The following is a 13,771-nucleotide window of genomic DNA, read 5'->3' as shown; positions in this document are numbered from 1 at the left end:
TCTTGCATACTTCAACCATGAAAATAAACAATCTAATGCGAAACCTTCCCTCACTCCCCAAGATGAAATAAAACGAAATGAAAACAAACAAAGCCAAAGCAAAATATCCACATGCTAATGCATTCTCAGCACAAAGCAGCACTGCATGCCTGAGCTTAGATACATGTTCCACATAAACACCTGCTGGTTTGGGTGGCTGCTCAGACTGCCTATGACAAACTATATTTAACATGCACAGGTGCTTTTCACCTGTCCCTCTCCAAATAAAGCAATCCACAAGGATTGATCTTAAACATGCAGAAGAATGCCAACAGTCATCATTTTACTTAATTTGCTGCTTTCATTCTACTCATGAAAGTTTCTTTTTTCCTCCCCAACTCTCTCAAAACTAAAATCAGTGATTTGTCTTCATAAAAACTAAGTCCACTAATTCATTAGAAATGTAACTTCTGATGTATGAGAAATGGAAGTAGGAACTCTGCAGTATTCAGTCAAATCAAAATACTGGCCTTCATAAAGCATATTCACTCCCACACCAGCACATGGAAAATGTAAATTATATTATTTTGCTTTTTTTAATTCTCTAGAAAGCTATTTAGTTGGAATGTAGTTACAGAAAGCAAGTTTTAGATATGACCTCCAAGGTTGTTACTATTTAAGAATGAGGAAAAGTACTGCAGGTAAGACTTACCTAAACAACCTAAAATCATAAAATGATTCTAGGGGCCTCAAAGAACATCCACTTCCAACCCCCCATTGTAGGCAGGGACACCTACCACTGGAACAGGTCACTCAAGGCCTCATCCAACCTGGCCTTGAGCACCTCCAGGGAGGGAGCGTCCACAACCTCCCTGGGCAACCTGTGTGTAAACCCATTACCTCTCATCCTGTCATTTTGAGACCTTATAAATAGTCCCTCCCCAGCCCTCCTGTAGGCCACCTTCAGATACTGGAAGGTCACAACAAGCAGCCTCTCCCCTCCACACTGAGGAGCCCCAGCTCTCATAGCCTATCCTCATAGGAGAGGTCCTCCAGCCCTCTGAGCATCTTCGCAACCCTCCTCTGGACTCACTCCAACAGTCTGATGTCCTTCTTGTGTTGAAGGCTCCAGAACTGTACATGGATATTTATGCTGAATATATGACATAACAAAAAAGTTGCATTCTGTCTTTCAAGGGTATATTTTATTTCCAAATATAAAATAACACAACCATGCTAAACTGTCAGTGCTATCTCACATATCAAGTAACATGTTTTCATCATGGTTGTTGCTCATTCAAGAGATACATTAAAAAAGTAATTTGAATGTTAAGTAAATCTTAAAGAATCTCTCTGATTTTATGATTTCTAGGACTATGTTCACCTGACTTCAATGCTTAAAAAACTTCACACCAAATAAGTAAATGCTAAAGAACCATAAGAATTAACACTCCAGTACAGAAACTATGTTCGGTTTTGTTTCTAATGCTCCCAGGATTTTAAGAAGATTATTCTTTCAAGTGACACTGTCTGCTTGGAATCTAGTCAATTTTAAAAGAAGCAAAATGGATTTACATTCATTTCACATTCCTTAGCTATCCTAATCCATCTGACAATTTTCACAGTTTTAAGAACCTGCCTGCAGTAGAAGCAGTGAAGTACCTACTCACAGAAGAAAACAAAGTAAACATACTTTCCTTGAAACTTCCTTGCTTGTACTAACATTGGGTAAAATATTTCTTGATTACTATGCTGATCAGCATTTACACTTATTTTTTAAAACCAAGTTACTATAAAAAGCACATGCAATCCAGAAAGACAAAGAACAAACTTTTTTGCTGTTGTTCTTTCAGAGTGGAACAAATTACATCTTCTAAAAAATTGAATGTCAATGGCTGAAAGCCCAAATCTGTTTCATCTTTCAACATAAGGACAGGAAGTAAGATTGCTGTCAGCCTCTAATTGAAAACATCTTAAAACCAGATTTCTGCTCTAGATCAGATTTTGTTCTGTGACACACAATTTCTATCCCAGGGTATCGCACAAGTTAGTCCTAATTCAGCACTAGCTCCAGTTTGGAACACATACATTCACTGGAGAAGTTACCTACTCAGAATCCAGTGCAGGCAAAACACCATCTTCCTTCTAATCAAGAAGTAACGCGATACTAGCCCAGAGGGGTGTGCCATATAAACGCCTGGAGCTTGGTCTCCAAACACTGCTGAAGTAACTCACTGTGGTTTTGTGGTTGCGCAGCGCTCACTGCGATCTGATGAGGTAGAGTTTATTTACAACAGAAGTACAGGCCAGAGGAATAGGTGAGACAGGGTCAACACTTAACTGAGTTCACATCCAACTAAAAGGAGAATAAACTGTCCCTGAACCACCCTGCAGTATGAAACAATTGTCTATACATGAGGAAAGAACTTTCACTTAGAGAGTATCCACAAATTAGTTCCATACTCTATTGGCTGGGGAGCAAACAATAAGACACTCTTCGTCTCATGTAAGAAATTATGCCACTCAGATTTTCTTATGCAGTATGAAAACACTCAATTCAGACCAAAGGAAATTCAGACCAAAATGGTGTGAATTAAGAAATTAAGGAAAAAAAAGGTGCTGGGGGGGGGGGGAAGGAAATTGGTGAATTGTATGAATATTACTTAGAGAAAAAACACCTTTACTTGTATTGTCTACCTGTCATATGTGATCACTTATTTTCAGGTGCACTAGTAGTTCCCAAATGTACCTTACCAGGGACTGTGTCCTGGTACCACTTTAGAAAATGCCCTCTGCAAGTGCATCAGCTTCTTCCACATAGCTCTAGGACAAACTCTAAAGTGAGCACGCTCAAATCAAATACGTGAGCACCACGAAAATCTTAATATCAAGCAGCACCTTTCTTACCACATCACTTCTCTGCTAAGCCTTCCACTTTCAATACTCTAATCCGTATTTCTATCTTAACTCACTCTTACAGTAGCCCCAGTCCCTAATGTTAGGTTTGCTGTTCTTTATTTCAGTAGCCTCCTGATTACAGCCCCTATTCTTTCTCTCTCATTCTGCTATACCAACTGATTTCCAATAAAGAGCACAAAGATAGCTCCCAGTTTTCTTATCTGTCCAGAAAAACCTTGTTAGGATGCAGTCACTGAAGAACTGGGAAGTGCTGCATATACCTGAGGGAAGGCTACCAAGAGCACAGCTCTGGCCAGGACATCAGTGCCAGTGGTTGCCACTCTGTTCAGGAAACTAGCCACTTCCCAGTCACCAGGTCTCTCAGCTCCTAAGGAACAGAAGTTTTGCATCTTCCACAGGTCCTTCACCTGTGCTGCACTGGCCAGCAGTATGGACAATGCAGCCAACCGAAGGATTTGGTCTAGCGCTATTTCTTACTCAGTCTCCCAATTATCTTGCACCACAGTGTTTTGAGCACTGTCTCTCTTTTCTATCCCACCTGTTAGACACACAAATGTTAGTAGTTCAGCTGAATTACATCCACACCTGCCCTCTCAGTGATAATCTAGGCAGTACTATAAAATGCTTAAGAATCTGAACTTGCATAGAGACTAACTTTAAAAATTGCCACGCTCCTCCCACATGCTATTACCAAGTCACTATAGCAAGGACTACAAAACATTCTTTAAAAAATTAAAGCTATTGAGCCAAATCACCCAAAAGTTAGAAAGTATAACTACTATGGCTGCCTATGAAACACTAATTCAGCTTTTCTCTAAATAAACATTCATACATTACTTAACCATACAACCACAGATTGCTTCTTCACTTGAGCAGCACACCAAAAGTTTAAGTGATAAACAGATGCTGGTGCTAATGTTGCAGTCTGCACATAAATTTCACTGTTTGTGGCATCTCACAAAAACATAATTGCAAAATGCCTCAGTAGATCGTCTACTCCATCCTTTTACACACTGGTGGAATCGCTGTTGCAGTCCACTTCTGTTAGATCATGATACAAGCTGTTGTGAAAACTCCAGCAGCAGATTACATTGTTGCCCCAAACCATGTTATTTTGGGGTTTCATTATCCCCCCCATTAGAAAGGCCAGCAGTTAGAAAGCCTGTCTTGCCCACTGCAATTCAAGTATTTTACTTCTTTTCCTTCAATGTAAACAGATGCTTGTTACTCTTATCAAACGTTGCATTTATCTTTTATATGTTTGAACAAGCTCCCGTGTACTTGTGGTTTTTCATTCTGGATTAGACAGATCCAATACTTCTGTTGTATGAACTATCTCCAGTAGCCTCCTTCTTGAAGGACAAGGCGCCATACTAGCCACAGCATTCCAGCCAGAGAAGAGAATGAACATGTTATTACCCAGGATATGCTAGAGATTGTAAGCCATGTGTTCATGACATGCAGCACCACTGTGATCCTGTTGAATCACATCTTGTTTGTGATCCACATAAAACAGCAGATCCCTTCATACAGCACCACTGAATTGCCTGTTCCCTGTTCTACCGCTGTGCAGGTCTTCAGCCCCTTGACTATGACACAATTATGCATACTCCTTACTGAAATGCATCTGGATTTTCAGGCTCTTTTACTATGTTTTCAGCATTCCTCCCTCCTTCTCTCCCCCTTATTTGCTGGAGAATTTTAGCCTCTTACCTATGATCAAACCACAAAACCAGACACACTACTTCCACCAGATGGCTAAAGCCAATTTGAAGTTCTATAAAGAGAACTCATAGAAGTGAAGCCACTGTAAATCTGAGAGAATGGAAGATAACTAAGAAATATTAGAACACAGCTTCTATGTTAAGAACAAGCAAGTAGAGGATGTAGGCTGCAACTGTGAGCAATAAACAACCATAAACTACCTTTTAATCAGATAACTAAAAAACAAGGGGGAAAAAACCACCAAACCAACCCCAAGCAAAGACACACATGAAAGAAAACCACAACAAAACCCTACTATACTTTGATACAGTATAGTACCTCTTCCCATCTATAAAAGCTGTAATATGGTAAGTGCATACTGTTACACAGCCATTATTACTTTCAAATAACTGATTTCTTACAATTCTCTGGATTCAAGACTAGTTAATCATGCACTTTCTTTTCATTAGAAAGTCTTTGGCTTTCTGAGGAACTTCTTTTTGTGCTCACTGTTACTGCACCTGAGCATTTTATACTATTTTGAAAATTCAAACAAGGATTTACATCTAAGCCATATTTTACAAATAGTGAAACTAAGACACAAGGCCAAATTCCAAGTGCCTAATCTCAAACATTAATGAGTATTTAGAATTAGAGACACAACATCTATTCATGGACAGAGCCTCTTGACTTCTTAGGCAGCTGCAAACACTCCACAATTCTGCAACACAGATCTCAGAGTTCTCCCATCTAATAACTGAGGAACGCACAGCTAGTGACCACCTGTGGGAAGCTTGGTTTAAACAACTTGCTCAAATCACTGAAACTCTGCAGCAACACCACAATCTAATTGTCCAGGACAGCATTTAATTACATCAACAGTGAAGCCTTTATTCAAACTTTCCCGTCCTGCACCTAATAATTTCATACCTTCAAATACCTCCTACAAAAGGATCTAGAGTCCTACGACTTCATTTGCTATCCAACATCCATTTCTCCACTGCTAAACCACTGTCCATCATATCTGAAATGTCATGGCAGACTGGTGAAGATCCTGCTGACTGGAAAAGGGCAAACATAATACCCATCTTCAAGAAGGGAAAAAAAGATGATCCTGGGAACTACAGACCAGTCAGTCTCACCTCTGTGCCTGGCAAGAGCATGGCACAGATCCTCCTGAAGGCTCTGCTAAGGCAATTGAAAAAAACAAAGCAGAGATGATTGGTGGTAACCAGCAATGGCTTCACCAAGGGCAAATCATGCCTGACAAACTTGGTGGCTTTTTATGATGAAGTCACAGCAACAGTGGACAAGGGAAGAGCAACCAACATCATCTACCTGGACCTAAGTAAGGCATTTGACTCTGTCCCACGAGACATCCTGGTCACCAAACTGGAAAAACACAGACTGGATGTGTGGAGCACTGCTGGATAAGGAATTGGCTGGATGGTTGCATGCAGAGAGTGGTGATCAAGGGCACAGTGTCCACCTGGAGACCAGTGACAAGTGGCATCCCTCAGGGGTCAGTGCTGGCAGCAGTGCTGTTTAACATCTTTGTCAGCAACATGGACACAGGAATCAAGTGCACCCTCTGCAAGTTTGCAAATGACACCAACCTGTGTGGCACAGTCAACTTGCTAGAGGGCAGGGATGCCATCCAGAGGGACCTGGACAGGCTGCAGAGGTGGGACAAGGCCAACCTCACGAAATTCAACAAGGCCAAGTGTAAGGTCCTTACACTTGGCCTTGTTGAATACAAGCTGGGTGGTGAATGGCTGAGAGCAGCCCTGAGGCAAATGACCTGGGGGGTCTGGGTTGATGAAAAGCTCAACATGAGCCAGCAGCGTGAGTACAGCCCAGACAGCAACACTGTGCTGGGCTGCATCAAGAGAAGTGTGGCCAGCAGGGCCAGGGAGGGGATTCTCCCCTTTTACTCTGCTCTCATCAGACCCCACCTGGAGCACTGTGTGCAGTTCTGGAGCCCCCAACACAAGAAGGACATGGAACTGTTGGAGCCAGTCCAGAGGAGGGCCATGAAGATGCTCAGAGGGCTGGAGCAGCTCTGCTATGAGGACAGGCTACAAGAGTTGGGGCTCTTCAGCCTGGAGAAGACTTAGAGGAGACCCTGGAGTGGCCTTCCAGTATCTGAAGGGGACCTACAGAAAGGCTGGAGAGGGACCATTTACAAGGTCTTGTAATGACAAGATGAGGGGTAATGGGTTTATACTGGAAGAGGGGAGATTCAAAATAGATGTTAAGAAGAAGTTCTTTCCAGTGAGGGTGGTGAGACACTGGAACAGGTTGCCCAGGGAGGCTGTGAATGCTCCTTCCCTGGAGGTATTCAAGGCCAGGTTGGATGAGGCCTTGAGTGACCTGTTCTAGTGGGAGGTGTCCCTGCCTATGATGGAGGGTTGGAAGTGGATGATGTCTGAGGTTCCTTCCATCCTAAACCGTTCTATGATTCTTCTCAAAGCACAGTCAGCTTTGTACACTGAACATGATAAGAGTCCTGTCTGCATGTGGGTATGTGTATTTGGAGATATTTGTGTGCAGGTGTCTGCACAGCTGTAAACACTGTCCATATGGACATACAGTTTGTCGATCATGTGGGTATAGCTGTACCATAACTTACAGGCACAGAAGTTTAAAATGCACAGATTACTGTAATGTCAATATTTCCAACTTGATGGGACTTGCCTTTGCAGTATTCATATGCCACTAAAATTTCTGCAGAGGAGATCTTCCACTTTTTAGAACATTCTCTGGAAAATACTTGTGTCACAAGGCTGAAATGTGCACATCCATGAAATGTTCAAAGAGTAGCGGCAGATTGCCATGCTTCTGGCTGACAGGAGAAGAGGGCCAACACTCCAGAGTCCAGAGTTCTGTGCCAAATTCTAGAGAAGGTGTCCCAGAGCAGCAGGCAGATGCTTCCCTGTTGCTAAATTCAAGCTTGATACTTTTAGCCACGTCTCTTCTAGTCTTGTCCCATCCTTTACCATCTCTACTTCCAATTCTTTTTCAGAAGTTTATCTTCCTTTTTTTAAACAGTGTCTGTGTTTCCTTGTGTGCTTATCTTACTACCAGGCTGCACTACTTCTAGGATTAATTTCTCCACTGCAGTTTTTGTGATCCACAGATCTATTTCCTACTCCTAGGCTAATGTTTTGCCTCCGAGTCCTTGTGCTCTGTCAGTTCCAGTTTCTCCCATCTCAGAAACCCTGCTGCAATTTGCATCTCTTTTCCCCTTCTACTCCTACAACTCCACACGTCTAATCAACAACCAGAACAGTGATTGAAAAGATTCACAGATTCTTCTTACTCCTACTGCTTAACTAAGTCCAAGTCACATACTAGCTCCTTCTAAGAGACACTTCTCTCTGGTTTTCCCTCTTGGGCCTAATGCAATCAAGTACCACCACACAATGTCATGCTACAAGGTAGATCCCTGAGTTTCTCTAAAAGAAGTGAAGCACTTCATTACATAGCACACACATATCCTTAAACACAAGGCAGGTAGGTGCCAGTTCTCAGTCACAAAGCTCAATCCAGTCCCTTTTCTGGAGCAGTTCAGACTTTCTTTCGTAAAGAAGTCCAACCATTCCCATTACCATTTCGGGCTATGAGAAGCATACTTAGTAGATCTGTTCAGGTCCCTGGTTGACAATTAACAGGTAGGTGAGGTTCCATGAGAATATAGGCTGTATCCAAGTTTTAGCAAAGAAAAAACAATGCATCATCTCTATCACAGTCATGTGTGCCTAAATTTAAATTTGGTTGTTACAAGCTTTTGAAAGAAATCACTTTCAAAGCAGCAGCAGAGAAAATATCCCCTTCAGAGCAGACATAATTTGCCAAAGTTTAACTGCATGCTCCACAGCATAAAAGTGGTTCAGAAAAGAATCTTGCAAAATTCAAAGCAGAAACCATTGTTTTCCACTTGCCTCAACCTCAAAAGTAGTTAAACTCTTTCAACTGACGTTCTGTATAGGGGGAAAAAAAAGGCTACACAGCAAAATGTGCAATTTATAAAAATTTCAACTGAAACAGTTGTTTGTTCTTAACTCCACTGCAAAAAAAATTGATACTTGTTACAAGCATCTTATAACATCTTGCAGCTGTAACAAGAGCTGGCACAATCAGACCAGTCTAATATTTTTTGGTATTTATCCTGTGCATTTTATATGCCATTAAATTAATGTAATCAGTGATGCAAGTACTAACAATCAGATGTATCTTTTCCCCATCTCACGCATCGGAAGACACCACTAATCCATTGCTCTTTAAAGAAGTTTTCCCTTCATCTTCCAAAACAGCTGTCTCCAATAACATCAACAGCTGAAAACACAGCACATATAGAGAGAGTCAATCAAATTCGTTATTGAGCTCACATGTTTATCATGCACTAAAGCACAGAAATATATGCCCTTTAAAGAGATTTAAAAAAAAAAGTAGTCATACAGCATAACCCCAGAGTACAAAACCAGCCATATAGGCTAGAATTGCATGTTGGAATAGGGAAGGCCAGCATTTTGGCTGACCACACAACTTACATTACAATACAGTATTTAATTTTACTTCTCTAAGTTCCCTCCCCTCCCCAGAAATTCTCCTTTTTGGGTACTATTGCTAAGGCCTCTGAAAATGTGATTCTTACACATGACCCAAAGAAATAAATGAAGTCTACATTGTTCATTCAGTGTTGCCATTTGACTTGACTTTGGGGTTCTAAGAAAAAGTTCAAGAAACAGCTTGTAATGTTTCCTTACAGCTTTTTACTTTCACATAGGTTCCCACAACACAATCTATTTAATAACTTTTAGCCAATTAGTGTTATTCATACGGTATGCCACAATAGAGCAGGCTGGAGACACACTGGTAGTTAAGGACATCGTTCATCGTAACTCTTGCACAATCAGTGTTATTCATACCGTATGCCACAACAGGCAAGGCTGGACACTTCTGGTAGTTTAGGACATCAGCCATAAACAGATTTACTTTCAAATGAAGGAAAGCCATGTCTCCCACAGCTGAAGTAAGACTGCATTATTAAGAAGTCTATTGTGCTTCACCTCTTTCCCAAGCAACTCCTACACACGCGCACACATTCTGAATTGAGAAATAAGAACTAGGTTGTCAGAATCTGCCACTTACCACAATCAGTGGCTTCTTAAGTCATTTTGGAACAGATTTGTGCTTCAGAAAGAACCATTGCTCTTTAATCTGTCCAGTACCTAAAATGTATTAGCCAAGGCAGGTCAAAGCCATTCAAGCCCACTTTGTCAAAGCCATGCTATATTTCAAGTCCCAGCCCTGAATCAGAAATTTAAGACTTCACTTTGACAGGAAACAAACATCACCCAAAACAGACACAACAGAACAAAAAGCTGCACTGTCCACTAGTTTGTTTAGCATTCTAACTTCTTGAAGAAACATGGAAACAAAAAATACATTTCCTCCGGTAAGACTACAAACATAGGTTGTAGACACAAGACTGACATAAATAAAGCAAGCATAGCAGATAGCAGTCTTAAAAGGAATCCTTCAACCATATGGGTCTCCTGTGAAAATGAACTGGAAGCAAGTTTGACAAGCTGAACTGGCCACAGGAGACGTGATGCCAACTCAAGTGTCTGCAACATGCTCATGCAATTAAGTTGAATAAACAATATCCTGAAACTGTCCCATAAGACAGCTACATCTGATTTCTTGCCTGGCCCCCACAACTGTCTTTGGTCCTAGAAAGTCTCTGAGGAAATTTCACTGCAGAATCCTGTGAGTCTGGCACATAGTTCTCCTCTCTCCCATGAAAACAGTGCAGCAAGACAAGATAAATTCTCCTGATTGTCAGTGCAGGAGTCGCACAGATTATGCAATGGAACAAAGGCAAAAAACACAGCCTGGGCTGAATAGCAAGACATTCACAGAGCCTGACCAAAGCCACAGTTCACAGAGATGCTCAAACGTATACCTGCCTTTCGCACACTAGCAGTCTGCCCACGTATGAAGAGTTCAGCATCTGCTTAATTGTGGGAGCTGAAGCCCTGATTCAGCAACATGCGAATTCAGTGGGAGCTGGATCAAGCATTCCAAAACCAAAGTTGATTTACTACGAAATTATCTTAAGTACTGACATTTGCTTTGCTATTTCAACTGCAAGCAAGTGACTCTAACAGCCATTCCACTCTTACTGTATACTTCTTCTGTATAACTCAAAGACGTAAGAGTTTGTACTTTCTGTTCCTACACTGGTCAAAACCAAATGGCACTGAAAAGTGAATGAACTGCTCCCAAAGGAGGTAACTCAGGGAATTGTAAATCTGTTAAGCAATTAAGGGAATGTTGTCCAAGCCTACTAATATGACAGATACACATCTCATCTATTTCATACCACCCATTATACTATTAAAACATTTCAAGGTGAAAGAAAATACTGAGATAGAGGGTGTGTCCTGATTTTTTAAACATTATGGGCCCAAGACAGAGAAACTGGACACCTATCCTGATTTTAAATAAAGCATTTCATCTAACAAAAACAAAAACTATTCTTGTTCTCTGAAACTTACTGTTTTTAAATCTCAGCAATCAATAGATCATTCCTGAATTGTCTATGAAAAGCACTGTCTGAAGAGCAAGCTTGCTCTTAGCTTGCCGAAGTTCATTGTACATGATTCACACATCCAGTTGAAAGAAAAATGTAGAGGATTCACAAAGTGAAACAGCTTGGAAGGCTCCTTCCCTAGACTGAGCATGAAACCAAGGCTTTGGACAAGATCTGCTGTCTCCCCGTGCTCCCTTCCAGCAGGCCAAACACTGGCTAAGTTACATAACATTCCTGCTGCTGTTCTTCAGTTATACAAGAATGCACAGCAATCACACAAAAGTTTACAGAAATCCATGGCAATGTTTAATCAAGGACTAATAAGTATTAGATAAACAATTAAACAAAAGCTTTCTCTGACTTACCATGAAAACTTAGAAAAAGAAGCCTAGCCATTCCACTAATCTCCAAGAGGAAGAAAACCCAAGCAAATCTCCAACTTAAGAACTTAGTGCTTTGCTTTCTCCTATTTGCATGCAAAACCTGTTATATTTTAGAAAAAGAATCCCTGAAGCTTGCAAGAAATCATCAGCTGTCATACAGGATGGGAATAGAACATCTCTTGTTGGCTACTAAGGTAGCTGAAGCAGAGCATAACTTCCCCCAAAAGCTAATCAGTCCAGCAAAACATGAAGTACTTTCTGAAGTGGAAATAAAGCATTATTAAAAAGATAAGCATGTTTCATAACAGCAAGGCTTCCTAAGCACCCGATGATAATCACCTCAAATCTCGTGTTTAAATAAGTGAGTCAACAATTTTTGGTCCGTTTAACGAAACAGGCTAATGTAGGTTCTTACCACTTCTCACCACTTATCAACAACTTATTGATGTTGATAAAAACTTATTACTTTATACTTTTTATCTACCAAAAGGCAAACTTATAGTTACATCAGAAATGCCCCTTCCTATGAAATGGCAATTGTAGCATTTTTTTAAAGCAAATGTTAAAGATGAAGCAGTAAGTGCTATGGGAGCAGAACCAAATGAGACATTTTTGTGATTAAACTATCTGCTTAACTACAGACTAATTTGGATACCTAGAGTCACTAGAGAGATAGGAAAAAAGGGCTCACTGATTCCTGGCTACTCTGAAATATCTACTAAATACATCACCCTCTAAAGCCCAAAGAGTTCTCTACACACACAAGTCAATCTCGTGTCTGTGCTTGGAAAGCAGCATTATGCGTTCCGAGGGGCTCTGACACTTCCCAACTTGCAAGGCGATGGACAACCGGGCTACCCTGCGCTCCGCAGGTGCTGCCAGCGCCTGACACACAGTACCCCCAAACGCCCCGCACACTCCGGGAGCCACAGGCACAACAACTCCAGGCGCTGGCTGGCTCGCACAGACACGCCACACGACCTGAACACCGGGTGCCCCGAGAGGTCGGGGGCATAACTGCTGCCAACGTCCCTCCCCACACCGGTTCTCTCCTTCGTTTCCCAACGGTCCCTTCCCCGCGGTTCGGGGCTGCCGAGGGCTCCACGCCAGAAGGGACGCGGTTTGGCTGCGAACAATGCGCGCGTTTTCTGGCGGAGCAGCCCAACAGCACAGCGTGCAGAGCCGGCCCCCGCCCGCCGGCCCCGCCGCATTGTTACCGGCGCTGCCTCCCTCCCCACGCGCCCGCTAGCCGACACCGGCGACGGCTGCTCTCGGCAGCAGCGGCCGAGCCCCACCTCAAGGCACGGCCCCAGCCCGGCACACCTGCGGCGGCCAGACTGGCCCCGTGGGCCCCCCTTTGTTTCTCTTACCTGTGGTGGGCGAGCCCCGCAGCGCCGGCACGGCGAGCAGCAGCGGCAGTAGGGCGGGCAGCGCCGGATGCCACCGCGCCGCGGCCGCCGAGGCCACCACGAAGCGTGTCATCCTCTCCATGGCACGGCACGGCACGCCGCGGCCCGGCGTCAAGTCATCGCGGCGCCCCGCGTCCCCTCTGCGGGTTGAAGGGGCTGGGCGGGCTTGGCGGCTCCTCCCGGGCGCATCCACTGCCGGTGGGGCTGGGACGCCCGGGGGCGGGAGGCCGCAGTAGCTGCCCCCCACGCCCACCCGCGAGCAGTATTCACGGGGACAACGCCGCGGCACCAGCCACCTCCCAGAAGCGAGGGGCGGGAGCGGGGTAGCGACGCCTTTACAGGACACGCGAAAGGCTGGGCTCTAGCCCCGGGCGGGGAGGCGGAGGGAAAGCCCCCACGCTGCAGGGCAGCGGGGTTCCTCGGCCGGCCGCGGCGCTGGCCTGGACGACTACAGCCCTTCACGTGGGAGACGGCAGCAGCTCCGAACCGGCCACCCACCACTGGCTGGGTGGCTGGCTGCCCGCCTCCCTCCCCGCCGGCAACGCGCCAACCCCGGCAGAGACCGACCCGCGGCGGCGAGCGCAGCGGGGCCGCCCGCCACCTGCGCGCACCCTGGCGTCCGCCTCTGCGCGGGGGCGCGCCTGCCCCGCCCCCTCCTCCACCAGCGGGCGGGGGCGGTAGGGAGGAGCCAAGGTCCCCGCCCCTCTCCCCGGGGGGAGGTGTGAGGGACGGGGCGGAGCGGCGCCATCAGGCCCCGCCCCTGCCGGTGTCCGTCC

At 44.2% G+C, this 13,771-nt stretch overlaps 1 protein-coding gene across 4 annotated transcripts in view; it reads right to left on the bottom strand.

Annotated features, from left to right (window-relative positions):
- Positions 1 to 13,564, bottom strand: part of KIAA1549 (KIAA1549 ortholog) — a 156,519-nt gene extending 142,955 nt beyond the window's left edge. For all 4 annotated transcript variants that reach the window (XM_064155473.1, XM_064155474.1, XM_064155477.1 and 1 more), the window contains exon 1: positions 12,957 to 13,564. In XM_064155473.1, coding sequence (XP_064011543.1) covers positions 12,957 to 13,077 — 121 coding nt within the window. In that variant the 5' untranslated portion in view covers positions 13,078 to 13,564. The remainder of the gene's footprint in view (positions 1 to 12,956) is intronic.
- Between the last annotated feature and the right edge of the window lie 207 nt (positions 13,565 to 13,771).

The sequence above is a fragment of the Pogoniulus pusillus genome, chromosome 15 (genome assembly GCF_015220805.1).
Source record: "Pogoniulus pusillus isolate bPogPus1 chromosome 15, bPogPus1.pri, whole genome shotgun sequence".
Taxonomy (NCBI): Eukaryota; Metazoa; Chordata; class Aves; order Piciformes; family Lybiidae; genus Pogoniulus; species Pogoniulus pusillus.
This window is presented reverse-complemented; position numbering and strand designations above follow the sequence as displayed.